Source organism: Marmota monax, unplaced genomic scaffold (assembly GCF_021218885.2).
Source record: "Marmota monax isolate L192 unplaced genomic scaffold, Marmota_monax_Labrador192_F-V1.1 WCK01_AAM20220418_F8-fsc00003, whole genome shotgun sequence".
Taxonomy (NCBI): Eukaryota; Metazoa; Chordata; class Mammalia; order Rodentia; family Sciuridae; genus Marmota; species Marmota monax.
The window spans coordinates 23274240-23297963 of NW_026694084.1; the positions used below are offsets into that span (position 1 = coordinate 23274240).

At 38.0% G+C, this 23724-nt stretch overlaps 1 protein-coding gene across 1 annotated transcript in view; it reads left to right on the forward strand.

Annotated features, from left to right (window-relative positions):
- Positions 1-23724, forward strand: part of Slc30a8 (solute carrier family 30 member 8) — a 37411-nt gene that overhangs the window by 8622 nt on the left and 5065 nt on the right. Inside the window, exons 2-6 of the mRNA XM_046464856.1 lie at positions 1249-1448; positions 10305-10451; positions 14486-14639; positions 17129-17279; positions 18853-18958. Of these exons, the coding sequence (XP_046320812.1) occupies positions 1249-1448; positions 10305-10451; positions 14486-14639; positions 17129-17279; positions 18853-18958 (758 nt within the window). The remainder of the gene's footprint in view (positions 1-1248; positions 1449-10304; positions 10452-14485; positions 14640-17128; positions 17280-18852; positions 18959-23724) is intronic.

Genomic DNA, 23724 nt, shown 5'->3' on the forward strand with positions numbered 1-23724 from the left:
CATGAATTCAAATCTAACCTACTGATATGATTACCAGCAATTTTTCTCTTGGTTTTGTGTTTTTTTGTGAGTCTAGATTTTCTATAATGAATATGTCTGCCTATCTATCTATCTATCTATCGCTTATTCATTCCAAAAATATGATATAATGTTAGAGGCCACATAATAATAATCAGCTAAACTCAAACCATCAGGTTTTTAATGGTAATAAGCCAAATGAAATCACTTCTCAAGCAGAAGCTAATTTATTGCCCTGTTCTCTCTTTTTTCTTTTTCCTTCCTTCCTTCCTTCCTTCCTTCTATGCCCCCCCTTCTTTCTTTCCTTTCAGATCTAGAACTGTGAAGTTCTTAATTCCAAGAATCTCATTAATTATTTTAAATAAGTTTATTTTAAAATTTAAAAATCTTATTAGTTTAAGATCCTTGGACACTGACATCTCCATGAGTAAAAATGGGTTTCAGGCATACTGATATTGGGATAGGGAAGCAGCACGTGGAATGGTAGAAGGACAATGGGTTTGGCCTTTCTGCCCTATCATTTCCTCACCATTGAACCTCCGCCAGTTACTTAACCTCTCTGAACCTTAGTTACTTCAGCTGAGAAATTCTGCAGTTGGATTAAATGCTATCTACGATCTTTCCATTTATGAAATTCTAGGATTCCATGAATGGCTCTAAATCACACTTTATGGCTCTGGCAGAACTGATACTCACGGCCTACTTTGAGAAGGGTGAGCAGGTTTCACTCTAGCATGACGTTGATTGGTAGAGTTTGTCTACCAAGGAGTGGTGGTAAGAAAATTTTTGAAGGTCCGTACGGACTCAGAAGGACAAGTAGTAACCGGGTTGCCATGTGCCTGAACCCTCAGTCAGTCTCACATAAACATATCATGCAATGTCCCCTGGTAGATTTTATTATCGCCCAGTTCCAAGTGAAATAACTGGGGAAGTCTTGCATTAAAGTCGATCTTCCTCTTTTTTCCTGCCCTTTGATGTCTCTTAATCATTGGTTGATATGGATAAGAAAATGTTTTCGCTGAATAAAAGTAAAACTTGCAGTACTTGTGGATACAGAAGGGAATGCCTTGCTTGCTCCAAACACTCGATACTTTCTTGTAGGGGGATCTGTGAACTAAAACTTCCGGGCTGGTTAGCAAACGTCTTAACAGCAGCTCTGAGAACAGCAGGGCTGTCTGCGAGGGGTTTGCAATGATGCTCACTTCTTGCTTCTGTCAAACCCAACCACAGTGCGGAACTCCAACAGAAACCTGTGAATAAAGATCAATGTCCTGGAGAGAAGCCAGAGGCACCTGAGGCAGGAGGCATTTATCACTGCCACAGCAACTCCAAGGCCACGGAGAGCAGGGTGAAGGAGCAAGCGCACGCCAAGTGGAAACTCTGCGCGGCCTCGGCAATATGCTTCATCTTCATGATTGCGGAGTTCGTGGGTGAGTACTGCCCGGGAACACTCCCCCGGCTAACCCAGCAAACAAACGGAATCCTGCATCATTATGGGAGGGTTGCCTAAGTTCTTCCTTAAGCGTAAGGTTTAATATTTTCTATAAGAATAAAGTAACAATATGCTTACCATAGATAAGTTGGAAAATAGAAGAAGGCAAAACAAAATCATTATTTTAACCATTTGAGTGTTAACCTCAATAACATTACCGAATATTTTCTGCAATATATTTTTTTATGCGTGGCTCACAGGTTGTTTCTTTTACATAATGGAGAGCATATTGAACGCCTTTCACTATGCCTTCACATACTGTTCCAAAACATTTTTATGCCTGAACAATATTCTATAATATGCTCACTGTAATTTACATAACCATTTCTCTGTTTTTTCTTCCTTGTGGACAAGACTGCAATGAAAAATCTTGAATAAACTCTGCCTGCCTTTCTGTTAATCCTTTCAAAGCAATTTCTTGAAGTAGAAATTATTTGTTGAAGGCCACTGTTTTAAATCAGCTTTTTCACTGCTGTGGCCAAAAGACCTGACAAGAATAGTGTAGAGGAGGGAAAGTTTATTTGGGGCCCATAGTTTCAGAGGTCTCAGACCACAGATGTTCAATCCATGGTCACTTGGAGCCATCCTTTCTGGGCTTTTCATGAGGCAGAACATCATGGAGGAGAGCACACTGCTTACCTCATGGCAGTCGGGAAGGAGAGAGGAGAGAAAGAGAGAGAATATGAATATGAACAAAATCCACTCTTCAAGCCATCTAGACTCCTCCCCACCAAAATTCTACCACCTCCCAACAGTCCATCAAATTATGAATTATTAATCCACTGATAAGGTTAGAACCCTCATGTTCCAATCACTGCCCAAAGGTACCCCCTCTGAATTTTACTGCATGGGGAATTAAGCCTTCCACACATTAGCTCCTGGAATCAACATGAGATTCCAGATCCAAAGCATAGGTGTCTTTTACCTTTTAATTTTTGCTTTGCCTTCTAAAAGTTTTAAATTTTACATAAGTAGTATATAAAACTTTTCATTCTGATTTATTTTAGTATACTAATGTTTAATAACCCTTCCCCTTTTATTGAGAAGATAAATGACATGTTTAATAGTTGTTCAAATTTTAGCATTTAATTTTTAAATCAATGTGAAAGTAAAATGGATTGAAATTCTTTTTTTTTTTAAATAGCTAACAGTTCTTAGCCTAACTTATGGTAAAATAATTTTCCTCATTAATAATTGATTGTTTATTATCTATCAAACTTTTATAAATAGTAAAGTATATATCTAAGGTCATTCATTGATCTGAGTTCCTATTCTCTCAATAACATAATTGATGTAGAATTTTTATATTATAAAATCTGTTGTATCCTCCTATTCTTAAGAGGAAAAAATAACAGCTATTTATTCCTGTTTGTTATTCTAATTAAACATGCATCATTTCTTTCAGTTCTCCCACAAATCTAATTATGATTTTATTGAATATAAGTTAATTTAAGAATACAAATATTAGTTGAATAATTAAAATTTAACTATAGTTTTCTCTTTGTTGTTCTTTTCCTAAGTTTTTAAATTTTAAAATTATGTGTGCTAAAATGGAAAACAATTCTAATAATTTTCCATCCATAAAGAAACCAAACAACTTATAAAATATTATAGTTATCTCTTTCTTTTTAGATAACACCATATATATATATATATATATATATATATATATATGTATTTCATAACTGTGGACAATTGCTCATGTAAGAGATGACAAAATGTAAACTAAGCTCCTCCTTTCCTTCTCACTCCTACAGTTAGAGACCATGAATTCAAATCTAACCTACCTAGAGTCAGAAGTATGTCAGTAGGGGAATGACACTGGTACTGACAATTATCTGGATTTTGAAGGTATTGATATTAAGCTGATTTTCCTAAAACATTGCTCTTATCATGTTATTACTGTCTTCAAAATTCTCCACGTGGCTTCGCTTCGTCTAGTTCAGTGGTTCAAAGACTTTTCCCTGTTTCGGCAAGCAGAGGGAATTTTGCTGAACACTGGCCTAAACTGATAAGGGTGCTTATAGCTGGAACAGACTGGTTTACAAGCTGCCACTGCGTTAGATCTCACTTGGCATACCCAAGTAAAAAGAAATCAATATATTGGAAAGCTCTGGCATCTATAACAAAATGAAAAATTCTTTCTTTGGTTTCTCAGACATTCTACAATCTTTCTACCAAACTGACTATTAATTCTTACCCCATCCTTACCTGACTACTCAGTTTTAGTCAGGGCACATATTCATTCTCTTCAAAATACCTATAGTACCTTGGAGTCCCAATAGCTTTTGCTTTAGTTGTTGTTGAATGCAAAAATCCTATTCTTATTCTCTACAGTAGTTGAAATCTTGGCCATAATTCAGGACTTCGATCCACAGTTCACCTCCTCTCCAAAGCTGTTCTTGACCCTATTCGAGAAAGTAATTATTACTTTTCAGACCACTTTTGGGAATCCAGGAAGTCTTTCTGCAGGATGTAAGCTTTGAGAAAGCCCTGGGTAGAGACTGAAATGTGGACAAACAGAAGATAAGAAGTGTTTTTCAGATGGAAGGGCCTGAATAAACAGTACCCTATTTACTGCTGTAGTCCAAGAGGTGATAAATATGAGACCTTACCTTGAAAGATTTCTAGTGGATAGGTGGGAAAGAGAACAGGGAATGATGTGTTTAGTAATGTGGGTGCCATTGTTTGAAGTGGCCAGCATTTCCAGTTTATCAAGCCTTCTCATCCCCTTTATTCTGGTTGTAATTCTGATCCTTTTGGCTTGAGTTCTTCTTGCTCACAGGAAGGACTGTGGGATGCCAAACTGGCTTTCAATCAATCTCTGGGTCTTCATAAAGGAAGGCTGAGTAAAAACTCTCGGCCTCTCTTCTACGACCACTAAGTTAAAGATATAGACACCTGGAGCTTCCAGAGACCCACCTTTCCCATGGAAAGGGAGGAAGTCTGTCTATTTTAGCATAGTTAAAGGGTAACAACTGAAGACAGAGCAGAGTCCTGATGACATTTTTTAAATCTAGGAGATGGCTATATCTGATCCAATCCCACACAGATTTTTTTTTCTCATTTAGGTGAGCCAATAATTATGATATCACTGTTGTTTAAGCTTGTTTGGATTAGCATCTATCTAAAGGCAGTGTTAAGTGCAGTAGTTACTGGGGGTATAAACAGAATGGTAGTTGGAGGGTCAAGAAAAATTGAGGCCTAGCTGGGGAATGAAATTTATCCTATAAGCCTCAGGGAGAAATTGACATTTAGAACAAGGAGAAGTAAGTCACTGAGCTGTGTTTAGGGAGATCACTTTCACAGGGTATAAAGCAGAAGGAAGAAAGAACTAAGAAGGGAAGGATTTGAGCATAATATGTCCACTCTTCATGGGCCTTTGAACTTTTTGAGTCAGGGCTGTTTTTGGTTACTTGTAAAATTCCTCACTGCAGAAAAGCCATAAGGAGGAGTTATTATGCTGCAGATGGAAACTCATATCTCTGAAAAGATGAACACCCAGACACTGAGAACTCAGAAAAATAAGCTCAAGTATGTCATTGCTGGAAAAAATGAGGATGGTCAGGGAGAGGCATCAGAAGCAGGCTTATTCAGGGCTGAACAGGGTAGAGAAAACAAGAGATAACATGACAGGAATACAGAGCTGAGAGCATGCTGGGGAAGATGATAAGTATCTGAGAGCAAAAATTTTCTCACTTACTAAGAGAAAGATATAGCTGGGTGGGATGAGAAACGACATGCTTTTGGATAAGGGTACAGCCAGGGTGTCTCAGTGGCTATTTTTCAAGGTTCTTAAAAACTTAAGAAATGTTAAAACATAGCTATAAAATCTGTGGTAGATTTTAAATACTCGTTAAACAATAACTCAATGAGATTTTGATAAAGTATATTATATAGTACAGTATAATACTTCTATCCATAAGATAATTAAAATAGATTTTAAAATGTCAATTAATAGTATGCAATGTAGTGTAGCCCAGTAATGGGACACAAGTTTAATGTTGTCAGATAAACAGTCGCCTTTTACAGTCAGTCCTTTTACAGTTGCCTTTTACAGTCCTCTGTTCTCTGTGGAAAATATTATGGGGATTGTTATGGGTTATATATGAGGTATCCCCAAAAGCTCATGTATGAGACAATGAAGAAAGTTTAAAGGTGACATGATTGGATTATGACAGGCTTGACCTAATCAGTGCATTAATCTGCTGATTTAGGGATTAGCTGGGTGGTAATTGTAGGCAGGAGATGGTCACTGGGGGTGAAACTTGGGGGTTTATATTTTGTCCCTGGTGAGTGAGAGCTCTCTATGATTCCTGGTAGCCATGTCTTGAACTACTTCCCTCCACCACACACTTCTTCTGTGATGTTATTATGCCTCCTTTGGGGCCCAGAGCAATAGAATTGGCCATCAATGGACTGAGACCTCTGAAACCAGGAGCAACAAATAAACTTTTCTTCCTCTAAAATTGTTCGTATTAGGTATTTTGGTCACAGGGGCAAAAAAGTTGACTAAAACAGAAATTGTTCCCAAGAAGTGAGGTTGTTGGTGTGACTAACCTAATCAAATGGTTCAGAAGCCTTTAGAGTTGGTTTGTAGGAGAGGAATTTAAAAAAGTTTAGAGATGCAAGTTGGAAAAGCTTTAGATTGTTGTAAGCAGAGTTTAATGTGTGATTCTGGTGGGAGCTCAGAAGACCAGAATGCTAATAGGTTCTTGGACAGTAAAGACTGAGCTCCAGATGTTTCAGAGGACAAGAAGGATTCTACTGGCAATTAGAATAGAGGACATTCATGTTACATTCTGACTAAGAGATTGTCTATATTTTGCCCATGTACTGAGGCTTTATGTGAGGCTGAACTTAAAAGCAATAAATTTCTCAATTTGGCATAAGAAATTTCTAGGTAGCATAGCATTCAGACAGTGACATGGATATTGTTAGCAGTTTTTAGTGAAGTTTACTGTGCTAATCAGGAGCAGAAAACAGCAGAAAGATTTGGAAAACTTGCAGCTTGACCAGAAAACTGTGAGTACAACTGGCGTTAAGGAAGCTGTGATAGTTAAAAAAAAAAAGAAAAAGAAAAGAATATAGCCACTAAAGGGTTGCTGCTAAGTACTCTACCCAGAAAAAATAGAAAAGATGGCATGAGAGCATCTCAGGAATTGGGAAGACCACACCCATCTCTGGATCAATAGTATAAAAGTAAAAATTCCTTTGAGAAGAGACCAGTGGGACATACTTCTTATACAGGAGGGCCTAGGAAGTTATATCACCATGCTCAGCTATCCAGGCACCCAAAGGCTGCTGCAGAGGCTGCTGTAGCCAGACCGGGGGTTGGCTACTTTTCAAAGTGACAGCAGACCTTGGCATCAACCAGGTGGTAGTGGTTCTTCAGGAATATAGGATGCTGGACTTTGGGGGTCATGGAAATTTCCACCAAGATTTCAAAGGAAGGCTTGGGAGGCCAGGCAAAGTGTAGCAGAGTTGGAGTTCCTGCAGGATGCACCTGAGAGCAATGGGTGAAGTGAGAAGGATGCTGAAGCTACAGTGGATACCGCTGAGATTAGGAGATGCCAGTACCATGGGATGTCTGCTGAGGAAAACTGCAGGAATTGAGCAGAAATAAGCTGGGAAGGATAGCACTGTGGGCCACAGCCAGCAAGACTATAGGGGAGAGCTACTCAAGCTCTGTGAAGAGAACATCATGATGCCACGTGCCCCAGATGCTGGATAAGGAGCTATAGGCTTTTCTTTCCCAGCTAGATTTCAAACTTGTTTTGGTCCCATCTTTTCTTTTGATGCTCCTATTTCTCCCTTTTTGAATAGAAATGTTTATTCTGTGCCTTTATATATTGGATATATGTAACTTGCTCTTAATTTTTACAGGGACTCACACTGTCTCAGTGGAGGTGTTGGACCTGGACTTTGGGGAAATACTGGAAGTGTTAGACTATGAGGGTTTGAAAATGGACTAAGTGTATTTTGCATTGTGAGGTGGGCATGAGATCTCGTGGCCAAAGGCAGAATGTTATGGTTTACATATGAGGTGAGACAAAGCAAGAAAATTCAGAGGTAAAATGCCTCCCTTGCCTTGTTATAAGTGCACTGTTCTGCATGTCTTACTAAGAATTCCATAAATATGACTGCTACAGCCTTAGTTTATGCTTTTATCATATTTTCCTGTGGCTTTTCCTATAGCAGTTTAACCTCTAGCTCATATCTCTGAAAAGTCTCTCCAGTCATGAGAAGTTTAACCTAATCAGTGCATTAATTCATTGATAGGGATTAACTGGGTGATCACTGTAGGTAGGTAGGATATGGCTGGAGGAGGTATGTCATTGCGAGTGTGCCTTTGAGGTTTATATTTTGTCCCTGATGAGTGGGTATTCTCTGTTTCCTGATTGTTATGTCCTGATCTGCTTTCTTCTGTCATGCACTCTGCCTTGATGTTCTGCCTCAGGTTGGGCCCAGAGCAATTGAGTTGACCATCTGTGGACTGAGACCTATGAAATCATGAATGACAAATAAACTTTTTCTCTTCTAAAATTGTTCTTTTCAAGTCTTTGATTCAGGTGGTAAAAACAAACAAACAAACTACAACAACAACAACAAAAACAGACTAAAACATGTCTTGTCAAGAATTCCATAAATATGACTGCTACAGCCTTAGTTCATGCCTTTATGGTATTTTTCTGTGACTATTACTTTAGCATTTTAACCTCTAGCTCCTTATCCCTTGACTGAAGGAATCTTCCATATTCCATATTTCTGGCAAAGATCTCTCCCAAATTGCAAATGCAATCATGTAACAACCTTGGCTCAAAATCTGAAGTAGATCCTCTTATCCCATTGAATAACATTCAACTTCTTTGGCATGACATACCCCACACAAGTATCCCTAACCTGCCTTTCAAGTCCTATTTCTAGTCTTGCCAATACTTCATATCAACTGATTTCCACAATTATGCCACATTCTTTCATCTCTGTATCTGTGTCCCTGTTCTTGTCTCTTCCTGAAAAGTGCTTTTCTTCTTGCTAATGCTTATTTCTCTCTTCTGTCTAAAGTTCCTCAATATTTCGAGTGCTCTCTGGTCTCCTGACTCTTTAGCAGGTCTTCAGTGCACTGAATGTTAGATCACTGAAGAGAGATACTGTGATTTATTTATCTTTGTGTACTCTGTCCCTGGTATCATGCACAGTAAGGCTCAATAAATACGGGCTGGAAGATTGAATTAATTGTCAATAACCTCCCATGCTTTCAGGAGCAAGTGCAAGTGCACTCATAAACTTCGTCTTGCAAACAATTTGCTCTATTGGATTCAGCAGTGGTTGTTCACAGTTTTCTGGATGGTTCTCATAAGCAGCTCTGATTGTTACAAAATGATTCTCATTCCCAGGCTTCCATATTAACATGCTTCTTCCAAAGCAACACTTCTTTCTCATTGTCTCCTGACTCCGCACAGCCTGTTGAAGAATTCATATAGGACCATCTCCTTGACTTAGACTACAATTTCTGTGCAGCACACAGGATCATCATCATTCATTGCTGAGATTGCAGCATGCTGCTTATCTGCATGGAGTCATTCTCCAGGCAAGAAATAATGCATTATTAACACAGCTTTATTATCAGGACCAAGTTTGGCAGATAGAACAACATTAGAGGATAATTGGAAGGACAGCTGATTTGTTAGCAAAATGTTGCCTTTGGGCTAATGAATCATTCCGATTTTTGCACTGACAGCTCAGTAACAAGCTTGAAGACTACTTTGCTTCAGACCATTAAACTTTGACAAACCAGTTATTAAGTACAGCTAGAGCCAACGGTCTGTGGGGATTATTGCAATTATGAGCTATCTCTGTAATTTTTTTTAATCATTAGGCAAGACAAGGTGAGTCTGATGATGGAGGGCCTGATGACTGACAGTCCCTTGCTTTGTAGTACACAAGGCAATAAACAGCTGTAGGAGGACTAATCAGTCAGCAAAAGCTCTTTTCTGGGAAGATGTAGTAAAAGCAATAAAGGTTATTGCTCTCAAATGACAAATCCTGTTCAGGAAGAGAAGGACAAGGCTTTCCTTTAATTTCTAGTTTGGAGGCTGAGGTCTTTTCAAAGGAGAATTAGAGGGATAAAGAGGAAACATCTCAAATGGAGAGAAAAATCAAGGCTGGACTCGTGCTTGGAGTCTTGCTGGGCTCAATTCCTATGCTATTTGGACTGTTGTGGCATTCAACATGCCCATTGGACAGTACCTGCCCTTTTCCCATTCTGCTCCTCCCTATGTGTGAAAGGGATCTTGAACTCAGGTGGATAACAAAAAAACATTTGAACAAAAAGAAGTGGCAAGGACTATGGTAAAACTACAAGTCGATTAATTATACATCTGTGGGCCAGATGGCAGCATCTGGTCTGCAGATAGAGGTCCAGGTCCTCAGGGGGCATTTTGAGACCCTTTGAATCTGCCTATACCCCACAAGCATTACCTTTCTATATTCCCCTTTTTAGAATCTGTATGCTCCAGTCTAACTGGGATGTTTTCCACATGTGCCCTACACTTCCCAATCTCAAATACTTTAATTTTCCCTTGAAATTTATTTTTCTGTAATTTAATCGTATTGACTTTATGGGTCCATTTATTTATCTGTCAAATTATGAAAAAGGAATAAATTAAAACAACTTGAAGATGTCTTTCTCTTCTAAAGTTGGGTGAGTCGGTAACATTTTTTCATCAGCTATGGTTAGAATTGCTGTGATTCTAGCTGCATTCTGGGCCTTATGATATTCTGCATTCCTTAGGTGGGCACATTGCTGGGAGTCTTGCTGTCGTCACGGATGCTGCCCATCTCTTAATTGACCTGACCAGTTTCCTGCTCAGTCTCTTTTCCTTGTGGTTGTCATCAAGGCCCCCCTCTAAGCAGCTGACGTTTGGGTGGCATCGAGCAGGTATAGTTCTTCATTTGAAAAATAATAACCAAGTGGCGCTACAGAGTCAATCTAAGGGTTAAAATGGAAGGTAAAGAGTGAAGCCTTGTTCAAAAGTCTCTTAGGGATACACACCTTTGGGCCCAGGATTAAAATAGATATGGGAATGTATGTTGCTAATATTAATTCAACTAACAACCAGATGAATGGTGCTACCTCTTGTTTTATGGGACAATTGGAACACGTGTGTCATTTTAGGAGCCACCCCAACACTAGGATCTCAGTATATGTTACAATGATAATGCTATTCATTTAACTACTTGTATTCCTGGAAGAGAGGATTAAGCTAAAGTTTCTGCCATATTGCAGAACAAGACTCAGAGAGCCTAAGAGAGTTGCAGAGATTGAAAAATTTCTCCCTAGGAAGTCAGGAACACATCATGGGCCTTCCTGCTCACAGAAAGCATTTAGTCATTGCTATGGTTTGAATGCTGCCTCTAAAATGCATGTTGCAATGTAATTGTCACTGTGACATTGTTAATAGTGGAACCTTAAAGAGACGATTACATCATGAGGATTCTGTTCTTAACTAGTAGATTAATGCCTTAATTGCAGGAGAGGGTTCCTGATGTAAGGATGAGTTTGGCCCAATTATCTCTGTCTTGCACATGCTTTTTTGCCCTTCTATTATCCTGTGATGCAGCATGGAGGCCCTTGCCTGATGCTGACACCTTGCTCTTTGGACTTCCCAGCCTCCAGAACTGTGAGAAATAAATCTCCTCTCATGATAAATCACCCAATCCTTTTTGTTAGCAGAAAAAAAATGCACTAAGAAAGTCATCAGAGAATGTCTGACTATATTGCTCAATCAGTCATCACCAACAACAACAGAAGAAAAAAGAGGAGGAGGAGCAAGAAATGAAATTTCACTTTGGGGAGCTTTTTCTTCCACTGAGTAAGTGCTTCCTTTTATCGAGGAACTGGCCTGGCTCATGGCAAAGGTTTACCTTCTGGGACCTTCTAATTTTGGCTCATTTTTACAAATTCACCTACCATTTCTTTCTCCCCAACAACTGCAATTCTACTTCTCCTCCTCTGTCCTGGGAACCAAAAGTTACAGCTCCATGTTTTTACATTGCTCGAGAAAATCAATATAAAGGAGAAGAGGGCAGAGCAAGGGCATCCATGTTGCTAGCCTTCACTGAAGTGTACTGATGGATGAGGACCACAACTCCTAGACTAACTACAGACTACAGGTTTTCAAGTTTAGAGTGATAGGAAGTTCTAATTTCATATTAAACAATTTACCATTGCAGATATTTTGGGATTGCTTTCCCTTTATCATTCAGAGAGAGATGAGATAACAAAAGCAATAAAGAGTTTGTCACCATATAATTTGAGAATGCTTCCACCAGTCCTGAACAGAGCCACACCTGAAAACCATGAACCCATCATTTGTCTATATAATTTTTTGCATGTATTTCATTCTTACCAATTCCATTAATCATAGCTGTTTTGTAAATGTAGGATAGTTTGTAAAGACAGGATGGACTCAGAATTTAGATCATTAATGCCCTTCGTCAACTTGGTCATGGAAATCCATGAACGTCGATATTCCAGAAGACCAAGGCTGTTCAAAAGAACCCTCTGTTACGAGAGAAAATATTTCATAATTGAGTATAATATGGCTATTGAGAACTTTAAATGTGGTTGGTACAACTAAAGAATAAGAGTGGTTTTTATTTTAAACATTTTCATTTAAGTAGCCACACATGAAGGATGGCTATCATGTTAAGTAGACATATAAATGAGCCCATCCTAGTCCACCCACAAACTGGTCTGGCCAACCTGATGGCCTTACTCATCTCATGGTTTTCTTAGCAACCATAGTACCATTTGTCAGTGGTTCCTGGGGTGCTTTTTAATTTAGTTTTATTTTAACTAGTTCCTTTTGGATTTCTGTCCTGTTGAGACCTGACTCTTGTTTCTTGGTGTTTGGGCTTTACCATCCCAGCTCCTTGTCTCACTGTATCTCTCTGTTCCTGGCTTTAGAGTGAGACATGCTCTATTTCCATATCCTTATTTGGATTCTTACAGATAGGATATTTGGGACTTGATATCTCTGAATCCAATCTCTGTTTCTAGATAACCATAAATTCTTGAGTGTGGTCCTCATTAACTTCTGCAAAGGGAGTTTTAAATAGTCTGAGCAGACTAATAAAAGAATAAATATTTTTTGAGTGTTTGCTATATGTCATATTGGTTTCTCAGAGTTCCCTTATCAAAGTGCTTCAAACTGGATGGCCCAAATAAAAATTTTTCATCTCACAGTTCTGGAAAACAGAAAGCAAGGATCAAGACATCAGCAAGATTGGTTCCTTCAGACTGTGAGTGAAATCTTTCTCTCTGAGCTGCTGGGGTTCCTGGGTTTGTAGATCCCTGCTTTAATCTTTACATGTTATTTGTCCTGTGTGCATGTCTGTGTCCAGATTTCCTCTTAGAATAGGTATAACAGTCATATAGGATTATGGGACTACAATATGGCCTCATCTTAACTAATTATATCTCAAAGACCCTATTTCTAAGTTCACAGTATGAGGTACTAATGGTTAGCACTTCAATGGATGAGTTTTGGGGGGACACAGTTCCACCCATAGCATATATGTTATACATATATGGCATTATTTTTTTAATATTTATTTTTTAGTTTAGGTGGACACAATACCTTTATTTTAATTCTATGTGGTGCTGAGGATCAAACACAGTGCCTCATGCATGCTACCTGAATACTCTACCACTGAGTCACAACCCCAGCCCCATATATGGCATTATTTATAGATAAGGAAACTCAGGCTCAAATATGTCAAGTGACTTGTATAAAGTCACATGGTCAGTCACTGACAGACCATCTGCATCTGATACTTGAACTCATGCCCTAAATACCTGCACCAGCCTTTCCCATAGTATGAGAAATATTCCGTGGATGGATGGATAGCAGATGATTTTAACTGTCATAAGGACAATAATTACACATCCTAATATGCATCAGAAAATAAACTAGCACATCAAATTCATAATTTCATGGATAAATTTGTTTAGGAAGAAGCTGAGGGTGCAAAGTTGAATTTATTTGAAGAAAACATGAAGTGACTAATGAGACAGGTGGCATGTGAATATGGAAAAAGCCGTAAAGGTTGTTTGACAGAGGTCTGAGAAATAATAGCTGCATACTGGGTAGCAGTGCTTTACCTCACCCAGACTACAGGGAACTGACATCTGAGATTAGTTTAAAGCAGGTAAGGATGACAGTATGGAATGTACCTGACCAGTGATTCACAGAATATTTCTAGACCCCAGTAGGTCTTTGGAATCCACTAAAGAGGCTGAGTTAAAGATCAGGGTAGGTGTTAAGCCATGCCTAAGTAAGCAAAGGTACTTTCCTCCATGGGTAGATTGAACACTATCTTACCTTTAATATTAATGTAACTGTCTCCGTTCTGATGCTTCTTTTCCTTGCAGTTGCTCTTAAAAGGCAGTTAGAGTGTTGATAAGGCTCTGAGCTCGCCTTTGTGTTTACAATATGTCGGGTTGGCAAATGAAACTCATTTTCATCAAGTACGATTTTATTTCACTAAAGGTGCCGGTACTGGCAAGTTGTAAATGTTTTATGGTAAAATTAAGAGTTTCTAAACACATTTTACTCCTTGTGTCTCATTATTTCATCCCCTAATAAGTTTCGATCATTTTAGCACCTGTTTAAATTAAAATCCCTGAGGAAAACAGTGAGGGCAGGCAGCAATTAATATGTTCTAAAGATGCTAAAATTGCTTAGAAATGTGGCTCATAATGAACTCAGACACTGGTGTTTTACGAATGCAACATTATAGTGCCTCATGTCAGCTCTAAAATCCACCCACACTTTTGCTTCATGAATCACTGAGTGAACTAGTTTGAAGCTTCTTTCTCTAGGGAGAAAAGCAATCTTTTGACTCGAGTATAAGTAGGTGATGTGTGGGTCATTTGTGAGGAGTGTCCTTGTGTGTTTACATCCCTAGAGATCCTTGGTGCCCTGCTGTCTATCCTTTGCATCTGGGTGGTGACTGGTGTGCTGGTGTACCTAGCCTGTGAGCGCCTGCTGTACACTGACTACCAGATCCAGGCGACCGTGATGATCGTCGTTTCGGGCTGCGCAGTTGTGGCCAATATTATGTAAGTTGCCCCCATGCAAAGAGCCCATATGGTTTAACATCAACCCTGTCTAATTGAGGACTCTTTTGGAAACTCATCTACTTGTGAAGATGATAACAGATTTGACACAGTGTTCCAGTGGCTCCAAAAGTGACATTAAGGCTATAGACTAAAGAGATTTTAAATATTGGCTTCTATGACCTACCCATTTCAGTATCTCAGTTCATGAACTATTGTTCCGTCTCAGAGATAAATGATCAACAGAATAATGTTCAATCTGCCATCACTAGCTAGATCCTCTCTCTTACCAGTTAACCTGAAACTGCATTTCACATTGGCACTGGAAGAAAGAGTGTGGGCAGATCAATGCAAATCTATCATTTTGAGGAGATAAATGCTCTAGAGCACATGTACTGCTGACTGGGGGTCAATAACATCATCTTTGCATAAGGAGAACAATATGTCCTCAAGGCAGCAGGAAGAATGAAAGTATTAATAATTTCCCGAGAGTCATATGTCACATAGGTTGTGTCAATGCTACACAAAGATGAAGGATATCCCTAGCCAACTGCCACATCAATCTGGGACTTTAATGATGGAGTTCGACTTTCAAAATAGATACCATCCAAGTTTTCTTTTTACTGCGACTGCTTTTGAACATTGACCTTAACCTTGCAAGTACTTTTCATTCTTAGAAAGACAAGGGAATTGAAAAGCCCTGCCTTCCTTGTGCAAACAGATAGTTATTTATGGATAAACGTGCTGAGTGACTGTAATGTTTTCTCTAAGAACTGAGATTGCAGGTTGCAAATTCTGCAAGACGTTGTAGTGATTGAATAAGAAGAAATCAGAATTGCAATTTGCAAATAAATTTGGAATAAATCTATTCCTTGGGGACCAAAATCCAGACAGAAAATTCTAGTAGAAGTGGTGAAGGGGTTCTGTGATGAAGGGTGTAGACAGAGCTTTAAGGCTATTGCAGGCTATTTTTTTTCTGCCTAAAATATTCCCTCCTTTCATAACCTTTTAAATTCAGCTCACTTGCTATATCTCTCTAAGTCAGGCTCCTCTGTTGGCATTATCCATAGCAGAAATTCTTAGTAACCATATTATAATTAGAAATTTCCATTTGTGTTAGTTTGTGTGTGCAGGCGCACGTGCGTGCGTGCACACGCACACGTGTGTGTGTGCGTGTGCGTAAAATCTTTGATGTCTCTAACACAGTTAAAGCTGCACTAGGGAGGGAATGCATATATTTTTATTCACTATATAACTGAAGTATTTAATAGCACTTGGTGCACGAGTTCTTAAGAAAGTTTTACCTTTTTAAATAAAACAAGTAAAAGGGTGAATGACACTGTGATGATCATATATGGCAAATCTGTAAGAGTGTCTGTTAACTGCCAGTCACATTGGGCTATCTAACTTTGAATTGTAACTCATAGCTAAGGTGTTTCTATACAAACACAAAAATCTGAAAACTGTGCCTTCTGTAATGATCACATTTTGGCACATAGCAGTCATTCCACCTTGTGGTGATGGCTTAAGACTTAACAAACACTTTTACCTGCAAAAAGACTATATATATATATATATATATATATATATATATATATATATATATGGTGTCCCAAGCAATAAGAGGTCTTTAAAAAGTCTTTATTCCAAAATGTTCAAAAAGGGTATTTGGCAAAACATTCCTTGTTGACCATCAGTGAAACAATTCTCCTTTTATATCTAGTATAAACTTTGTGAATGTTATAGATAAATAGAATCAGTTGCATAATTTTTAGTGACTACTACTTTATCACCTTGACTTGGACAAGAGATGCTACACTTTGCAATACGTTGTATATGTATGTGCGTGTGCACGCGTGATGTACATAAGCAAGTACTTTTACAATATATTAATGTATCTTTGCTTCTAGATAAATAACTATATATACATACACAAAACACTATCACCATATGCCATTAAGAAATTATTCAAATTTTAAATGCTCATAGAAATGAACAAAATTAAGTAAAATAAAAGTTTAAAAAAACATCCCATGATGAGATTCATTCACTATTATTTTGTTTTTTTTCTCTTTCCATTGCTTTTTGCATTTGAAACCAGTATATTAAATCAAGCTCTCCCAAGCTCAGCTTTAAGTATAAAGCAGTGGCTGACATTTAGTAGATGAATGAAATTTTTCCTTTTTATTGTAAAATGTTTGGTTTTTATCAAAGAAATGTTGCTTTCCCATTTTAATGTGAAAGAGAATAACATTATGTGGATGAATGAGAAAACTAAGGTAAATTTTTATAGTTTGTCCTTGTGTGAAAAATTTAAAACTCTGTGATACACCTGTATTCAAACATAACTCCAAAATGATACATTGTAAAGCATACTTTTTTTAAACTACCTGCCATTTTGAATAATGCGTGCTATTGTCAGCTCCTTTGTTCTGCTGCCTAGGTTTGTAAGGGCTAATCTCACATGTGCCAAGAACATTGTTGTCTTTCAGACTAGCTGTGGTTTTGCACCAGAGACACCTTGTCCACAATCACAATGAAGTACAAGCTAATGCCAGTGTCAGAGCAGCTTTTGTGCATGCCCTTGGAGATGTATTTCAGAGCATCAGTGTGTTAATCAGTGCTCTTATTATCTACTTTAAGGTGAGTGCATGTGAATGTACCCATATTGTAGTAATTACATGCATTAGCACAGAGGCTGACCCTCCAATATTGCAAATACCAACAACCTTATCTGAGTTTACCTATACAAACTGCTTTGTGAGATTAAAACAAACACTCAAAGCCTGAAACCTGAGTCTTTCCCAAAGTCCTAAGAACTATGTCTTTAACTATTGGACTGCCAATCTTTCAAAAAAGCAGTTCCTTTCGCCATGCCGTTAAGGTAGACAACAATGAAACTATTAATACCTTAGAGTTCTTAGGTAGTAAGCTACAGAAAAGATCTCTGACTCATTTCAGAAAAAATAAATAAATAAACACGTGTATTGGCTGAAACCTATTGAATGTATTTCAGGACGGAAATCAAGGTAGAAATATGGGCAAGTTTTGGTATCTAAATTTCAGAAATAATAACAACTTCTGTCTCAGGCACCATGCTAAAATAAATGTGACTTGACCAATTTTTTCTTCCTGTTCTTGTCGCTGCTGAGGATTTATATTTCTTGGAAGGGGAGTCCAGTCGACCCTAGTTTGGGTCCTGTGCCTGCCTCCTGGTTGGGGAAGATTAAGCACCTGATGATTCACCTGTCCTACCAATATTGCTCATAGGCAGAAGGGTTTGGTTCCCCCAAAGCAGGATTCTAATTCAAGAACCCTCTCACCCTGAACAAATAAATATGATCTACAGATTGCTATCTGTTAATATCAAGAATGAACAGGGGTGGGTAAAGGCAGGTGGGGAGGGCAAAGAAGGAAGGAAGCTTTTAGGTAAGGGACTCTTTACTGTTTTTCCTAAGATATAAAAATATGAGAAAATTTGAGAAAATGTTCCTTGAAAACTTCAAGACTAAGGCAGAACTATTTTAAACTTGGAAGAATTAGTGGAGTTTGAGAGACCCTTTACAAAGGTTAGGTTGATGCTGGGTTTCTTAGAGAGTGGAGCCTGGACTTGCCTGTGGCATTGAATTTCATCAAGGGAAGAACAGCAGGTGTTTTACCTCAAAGTTATGGGATCCAGTAGAGAGAGAGAGAGAGACACCTGGAGTGACACCTTTGCTTAGACCCTTAGGGCTGTGTCACAGATACCTATCTCAGAGTATGTGTAATAGAGGAGAAGGAAAGAAAGAGACTAACCCCAGTACACCAAGACCAAGGGCTGGTTGCACTTGGGATAAATGCAACCTCTCAGTAAATGATATCCTTTCTTGTCCTCATCATAATTAAGGCTGAACAGTCATTGCACATTGAGGGCATCTTTGTGCTTGTTTTTTACACATATCTGTACTTATATTAAGAGAATTTAAATCAGGCCTCTTAAGAATGTTGTTCACTTTCATTTTTGAATAGTCTCTACTCTTTGGTCACTGGTAATTTAGAGCTGAAAGGACAGACTGAGTCTTCAGGAAGGACATCTTGCCTTTGTGTTGGATGTCAAGTGTCAGGGGGACAGATGTGTGACTAGGAAAGAAGGGAACAGGGAACTGCAGCTATTTTATTAATCAAGCTTTCTCCAAGAGAACTATGAATTCAGTTAACCAAAATTGCTGTTTTTTAGCCAGACTACAAAATAGCTGACCCAATCTGCACATTTATCTTCTCCATTCTGGTGCTGGCCAGCACTGTCATGATCTTAAAGGACTTCTTCATCTTACTTATGGAAGGTAGGAGGGATCTCTTGATTATTCCTAAGATCAATGCTTTTTTCCCCTATGATCACACAAGGGGATGGCTGCAAGGTGTGCTCACTGTTAATTTGTATTATGGGAAAAATTAAAAGCTGATAAGGAATTTTTTTGTGAAAATGAACGTTTGATTTTTATTTATATGGGAGCAGATAAAAAGTGGCTTCTACTTGTATCTCGAGCAACTGTTAAATATCCCACATCATAAATATGGTAAGTGTTTTAATCAGTGTTTTTGCTGCTGTGACTAACAGATCTGACCAGAACAACTTGTAGAGGAGGAAAGTTTATTTGAGGGCTCATGGGTTCAGAGGTCTTAGTCCATAGAAGGCCGGCTCCATTCCTCTGGGCTCTAAGAGAGGCTGAACATCATGGCAGAAAAGTGTGGCAGAGGGAAGCAGCTCACATTGTGATCAGAAAGTAGAGAGACTCCACTTGCCAGATAAAAATATATATACCCCAAAGCCACACCCCAATTCCCACCTCCTCCAGCCACACCCTATCACTTCAGTTACCACTCAGTTAATCCCTACCAAGGGATTAAATCACTGATTGGGTTAAGACTCTTACAACCCAATTATTTCGCCTCTGAACCTTTTTGTACTGTCTCACATGTGAGCTTTTGGGAGACACCTCACATCCAAACCATAACAGTAAGTATAAACATTAACAGTGGGGAAAGATATTGCCAAAATATAATTATATTCCTAATTATACCTGGAGAAGACTTAAGAAAGACAATAAAAATCTACCTCTCAGGCAACATTATATCTGAACATTTATGTCTGATTGTGGCTTGAAGTACAAGAACACCAGGGTGACTTATTTGTCAAGTGCTTACTGAGCTCTGACTGCTGGATCATGTGCTCAAAACTAGAGCTACAGAGATGAGCTGAGACTTGTTTCTGTCTTCAAGAGTGAAACTTTAGTGAGGGGAGAAAGAGATAATTCAAATAATTACTCAGAAATGGAATTGAAGTGCTACTGAGAAATGGTGTGGGAATTTGAACAGCTGGGGAAGAGAGATAGGTGGTCCCCGGGGTGTGCTGAAGAGGTGACGTTTTTTGACTTGCTCTCCCCCTGGTAGGATCTCATGCTAATTAACCTCATTCAACACAGCCAGAGTCTAGTCCTGATGACTCTCCTGGCTGATCTAGCTCCTGGGGTCTTCTAATTAGTCAGGAAGAGATGAAATGCCTTCACTGTCAAGAAATTTTTCATATGACTAAAGCTTACTGGCCACCTCTCCTGACATTATGCATTTTGCTGATTTTCTTTTCCTTTAGCAAAAGTAGTTGAAGAACTGCTAGTTTTTGCCCTTTCCAGGCTACATCTTTACTGGCAGTTAGGTTGGAGAGATATTGTGCAATTGAAAAGATAGAATTTCAGAGACCTCAGTTCAAATCCTAGCCATGAAAGTTTTTAGCACTTTAGACTTAATTCTGAACTTCAGTTTTCTCAATTCAAATCTGGGAATAATACTCACCTTGCAGTGCTGTTGAGAGGATTAGATGGATCTATGGCATCATTTCTGGAACACAGTGGTAACTGGATGTGTACAACTTCTTAGCAAGCTTTTTAATTTGACTAGAATATAGGAACTATAAAGCTAGGTTGTGGAAATGAACCCTATACTGCATATTATTCTCACATCAAGAAAGTCCCAATTCTTGGCCACAAGCTGTAGCCATAGACCTGGTCAGTCATTGATACTAATGACCTCAGAAGAGCTAGATAAGAGAGTCTTGATCAGAATAAATTCATCTTTGTCACTGGAAAAACTATTTGATACTAGGTGAAATGGGAGATCTACTGATTCACAGTGATGTTATCTTAGTGTACAAGTTGAGTAGCCATTATCCAAAATACTTGGGACCAAAGTGTTTCAGGCTTTAGACGTTTTTTTTAACATTTGCATAATGAGATATCTTGGCGATGGAACTCAAGTCTAAATGTAAAATTCACTAATGTTTCACACACACCTGTGCACATAGCCTGAGGTAATCTTATGCAATAGTTTTAGTGCTCCTGCATTTTGACTGAGACCCATTCTTGTGGCCTCATGTTGGTTCTGAAAAAATTTGGGATTTTGGAGGATTTCAGGTTTTGGGTTTTAGATTAGGGAAGTTCAATGTACTAAAGTATATTAGAGGCATAAGGTACTTGATTATATTTGCAAGGTGATTTATCATCATTATATTGACTGTTTGTAATGAACATAGATGATGTCATATTTTCTATTCTACTTATTAGAAAAACAGATATTACAGAGGATTTTGCTTAAAAATATTGATAGACTGAGCCAGCAGTTATCAAACTTTGGAGGTATCAAAATTACTTAGAGGTGTTATTGAAGGGCAGATCACTGGACCCAAACCCACAGCTCTTGGGTCAGTAGGTCTTATGTGTGAGAAGGGGCTGAAAGAGCAAGAATATGAATTTCTGCCAAGATGTTGATGCTGCTGGTCCCAGCACCATACTTTGAGAACCACTGGATGCACCTTATCATATTTTGGGATTCCTCCATGAGGAGAAGGATGATGATAGCTCTGGGACTTATCTGGAAATCTCAATCAGATCTGGAGGTTTGCATCATATCAACTATCCAGATAATTAAAAGTATCCAAACATAGGCTGAACTTTTCTTTTTGTCCAGATCATTTTGAGTCGTGGTAGACCAAGTCCCAGAGTGTAGTCACCTTCAGTAACACTATTAAGCACACATTTAAGGATTCTACTCCTTGTGGGCACCATCATTATTGGCAGATAGTGCTATTACACTGAAATGGATAATGGACATGAACATCCACTACCCATTTTCTAAACTGAGTGACAAGTGAACTTTTTGACTTTGAACTTGGGAATATTTGGTCTATCAAATCACAGGTGCCTCTATTTTCTTTCCTGAGGGCCAAGTACGAAGCTTCAGCAATTGTCACTATTATGGAAATTACTGACTTACAGAAAGATCAGAGAAAAACTGAAGTACAATTTAAGATGATTGTTTTCCACCCCTCCTATCTCAGAAAAACTCTTCCCTGGAAATTATCTCTCTTAAATTTTTAAAGGAACAGTACAGAATCTGGGCTATCTTAGCTAATTAATGAAAATGGCAGGTAACTCTTTACTGGAAGACACCCAATTTTTTAAATTAGTTTAATATAAAATAATTCCATACCTGGTAAAATTTTAAAATAAGACAGAAAAGTATAAAATAATAAATTGTTTCCCCATATTTCCATCTCTAAATTCTCAATCCTGTGCTTCAGGGGTCACTTCTATTAATAAGTAAACATACATTCATACATCTTTCCAAAAACATTCATTCATTTGCTTGCCTTTTTTAAAAATAAAATATGAGATTAAATGATGTTATTTATTTTTTCTCTATCTTGCTATCCTTCACTTGGAGATATTTCATATTACCACATAAACAATACCCCATTTTTTTCATATCTGCAATTACTCCACTGTATGAATGAATGCTTTTCCTTACAGTTGGCATTACAAACAATGTTGTGGTTACCACTACTATATGTGCATGTTTTTAACACTTTGTATCAGTGGAATAATTCACAGAATTAGTATTTTTGTTTCAAAGTTATATGTATTTTAAAATTGGATAAGATTGGCTGCTTTTACCCAAGATACCACATCAATTTCTTTGCTACTAACAGCATGTGCAAACACCTTTTCACATCCTCATCATCATTGAGTATTATCAAACTAGTGATTCTTTTCTCATTAGACAATTGAAGCATTATATATTATTGATTTCGTATGTAATTCTTTAATTATTATGGCATTGAATGTTATTTTCAGTTATTTATTAGCCATGGAAGTTATCTTTTTAACATCTGTTTTGGATGTTTTCCTGGATACATTAATATTTTTTCAGACTTTTCCTCAATAAAAGAAGTTTCTAGGCTGTGCTGGAGCATCTGCATCAGGAGAGACATGCCTCCTGCTTGACAACCTTATAGCTTAGTATAAAATAAGTAATGGTGGCCTTTTGTTCTCCATAAAAGAAAAAAAGTAAATGTCAAATTATAGTGACATCCTGACTTCAACGGTCCTAGATGACAACAGGTCTTCACAGAGTCACCTGAAACTCTCCCAAAAAGATGACACACACTAGTTCTAAGAATGAAATTTTTGATTCCTTTGCCTAAACTCTTACCTTCGCTTGACATGTCAATGCTCAGAGATTCTGAGCTCTCTGTCACTTATCTGTGTGGCCTTAGCAATGTTCTTAAGTTTTCTAATCCCTGTTTTCTCAGTTAAGTGGGAACTACAACATCGATAACTAGCCCATAAATTTCTTAGGACTCTTAAATTAAATAATTGTTATAGATAAAGTGTTTAGCACTAACCTTATACATGATAGGTGCTCAATAAAGACTTTTGTTATTTAGAAAATAACAATTTGCCTTAAGACTTCATGCATACTCTATGATTCATCTGAGGCAAGAATTCCTTTAGTTTCATTCTAGTGCCCTGAGACTTTTGTTGCTCATAGAGTAAAAGGATATGTTGATCAGCTCTTCGTTACTTCCATGGTACAATAAAAATGGGGTTCAATTAAACTCAAGCCCTAGAAAACTTTGAGTTAATCGGGAGAAAATCCCCTATGAGAAGATTCTTAAAGCTCAAAAAAGGTAGGTTAAGATTCCTTATTTGTATAAATAGGTGGGTTTGGCTCTAAATGCTCATTGTAATTATCTGGTAAGTATTTTAAAAGACTT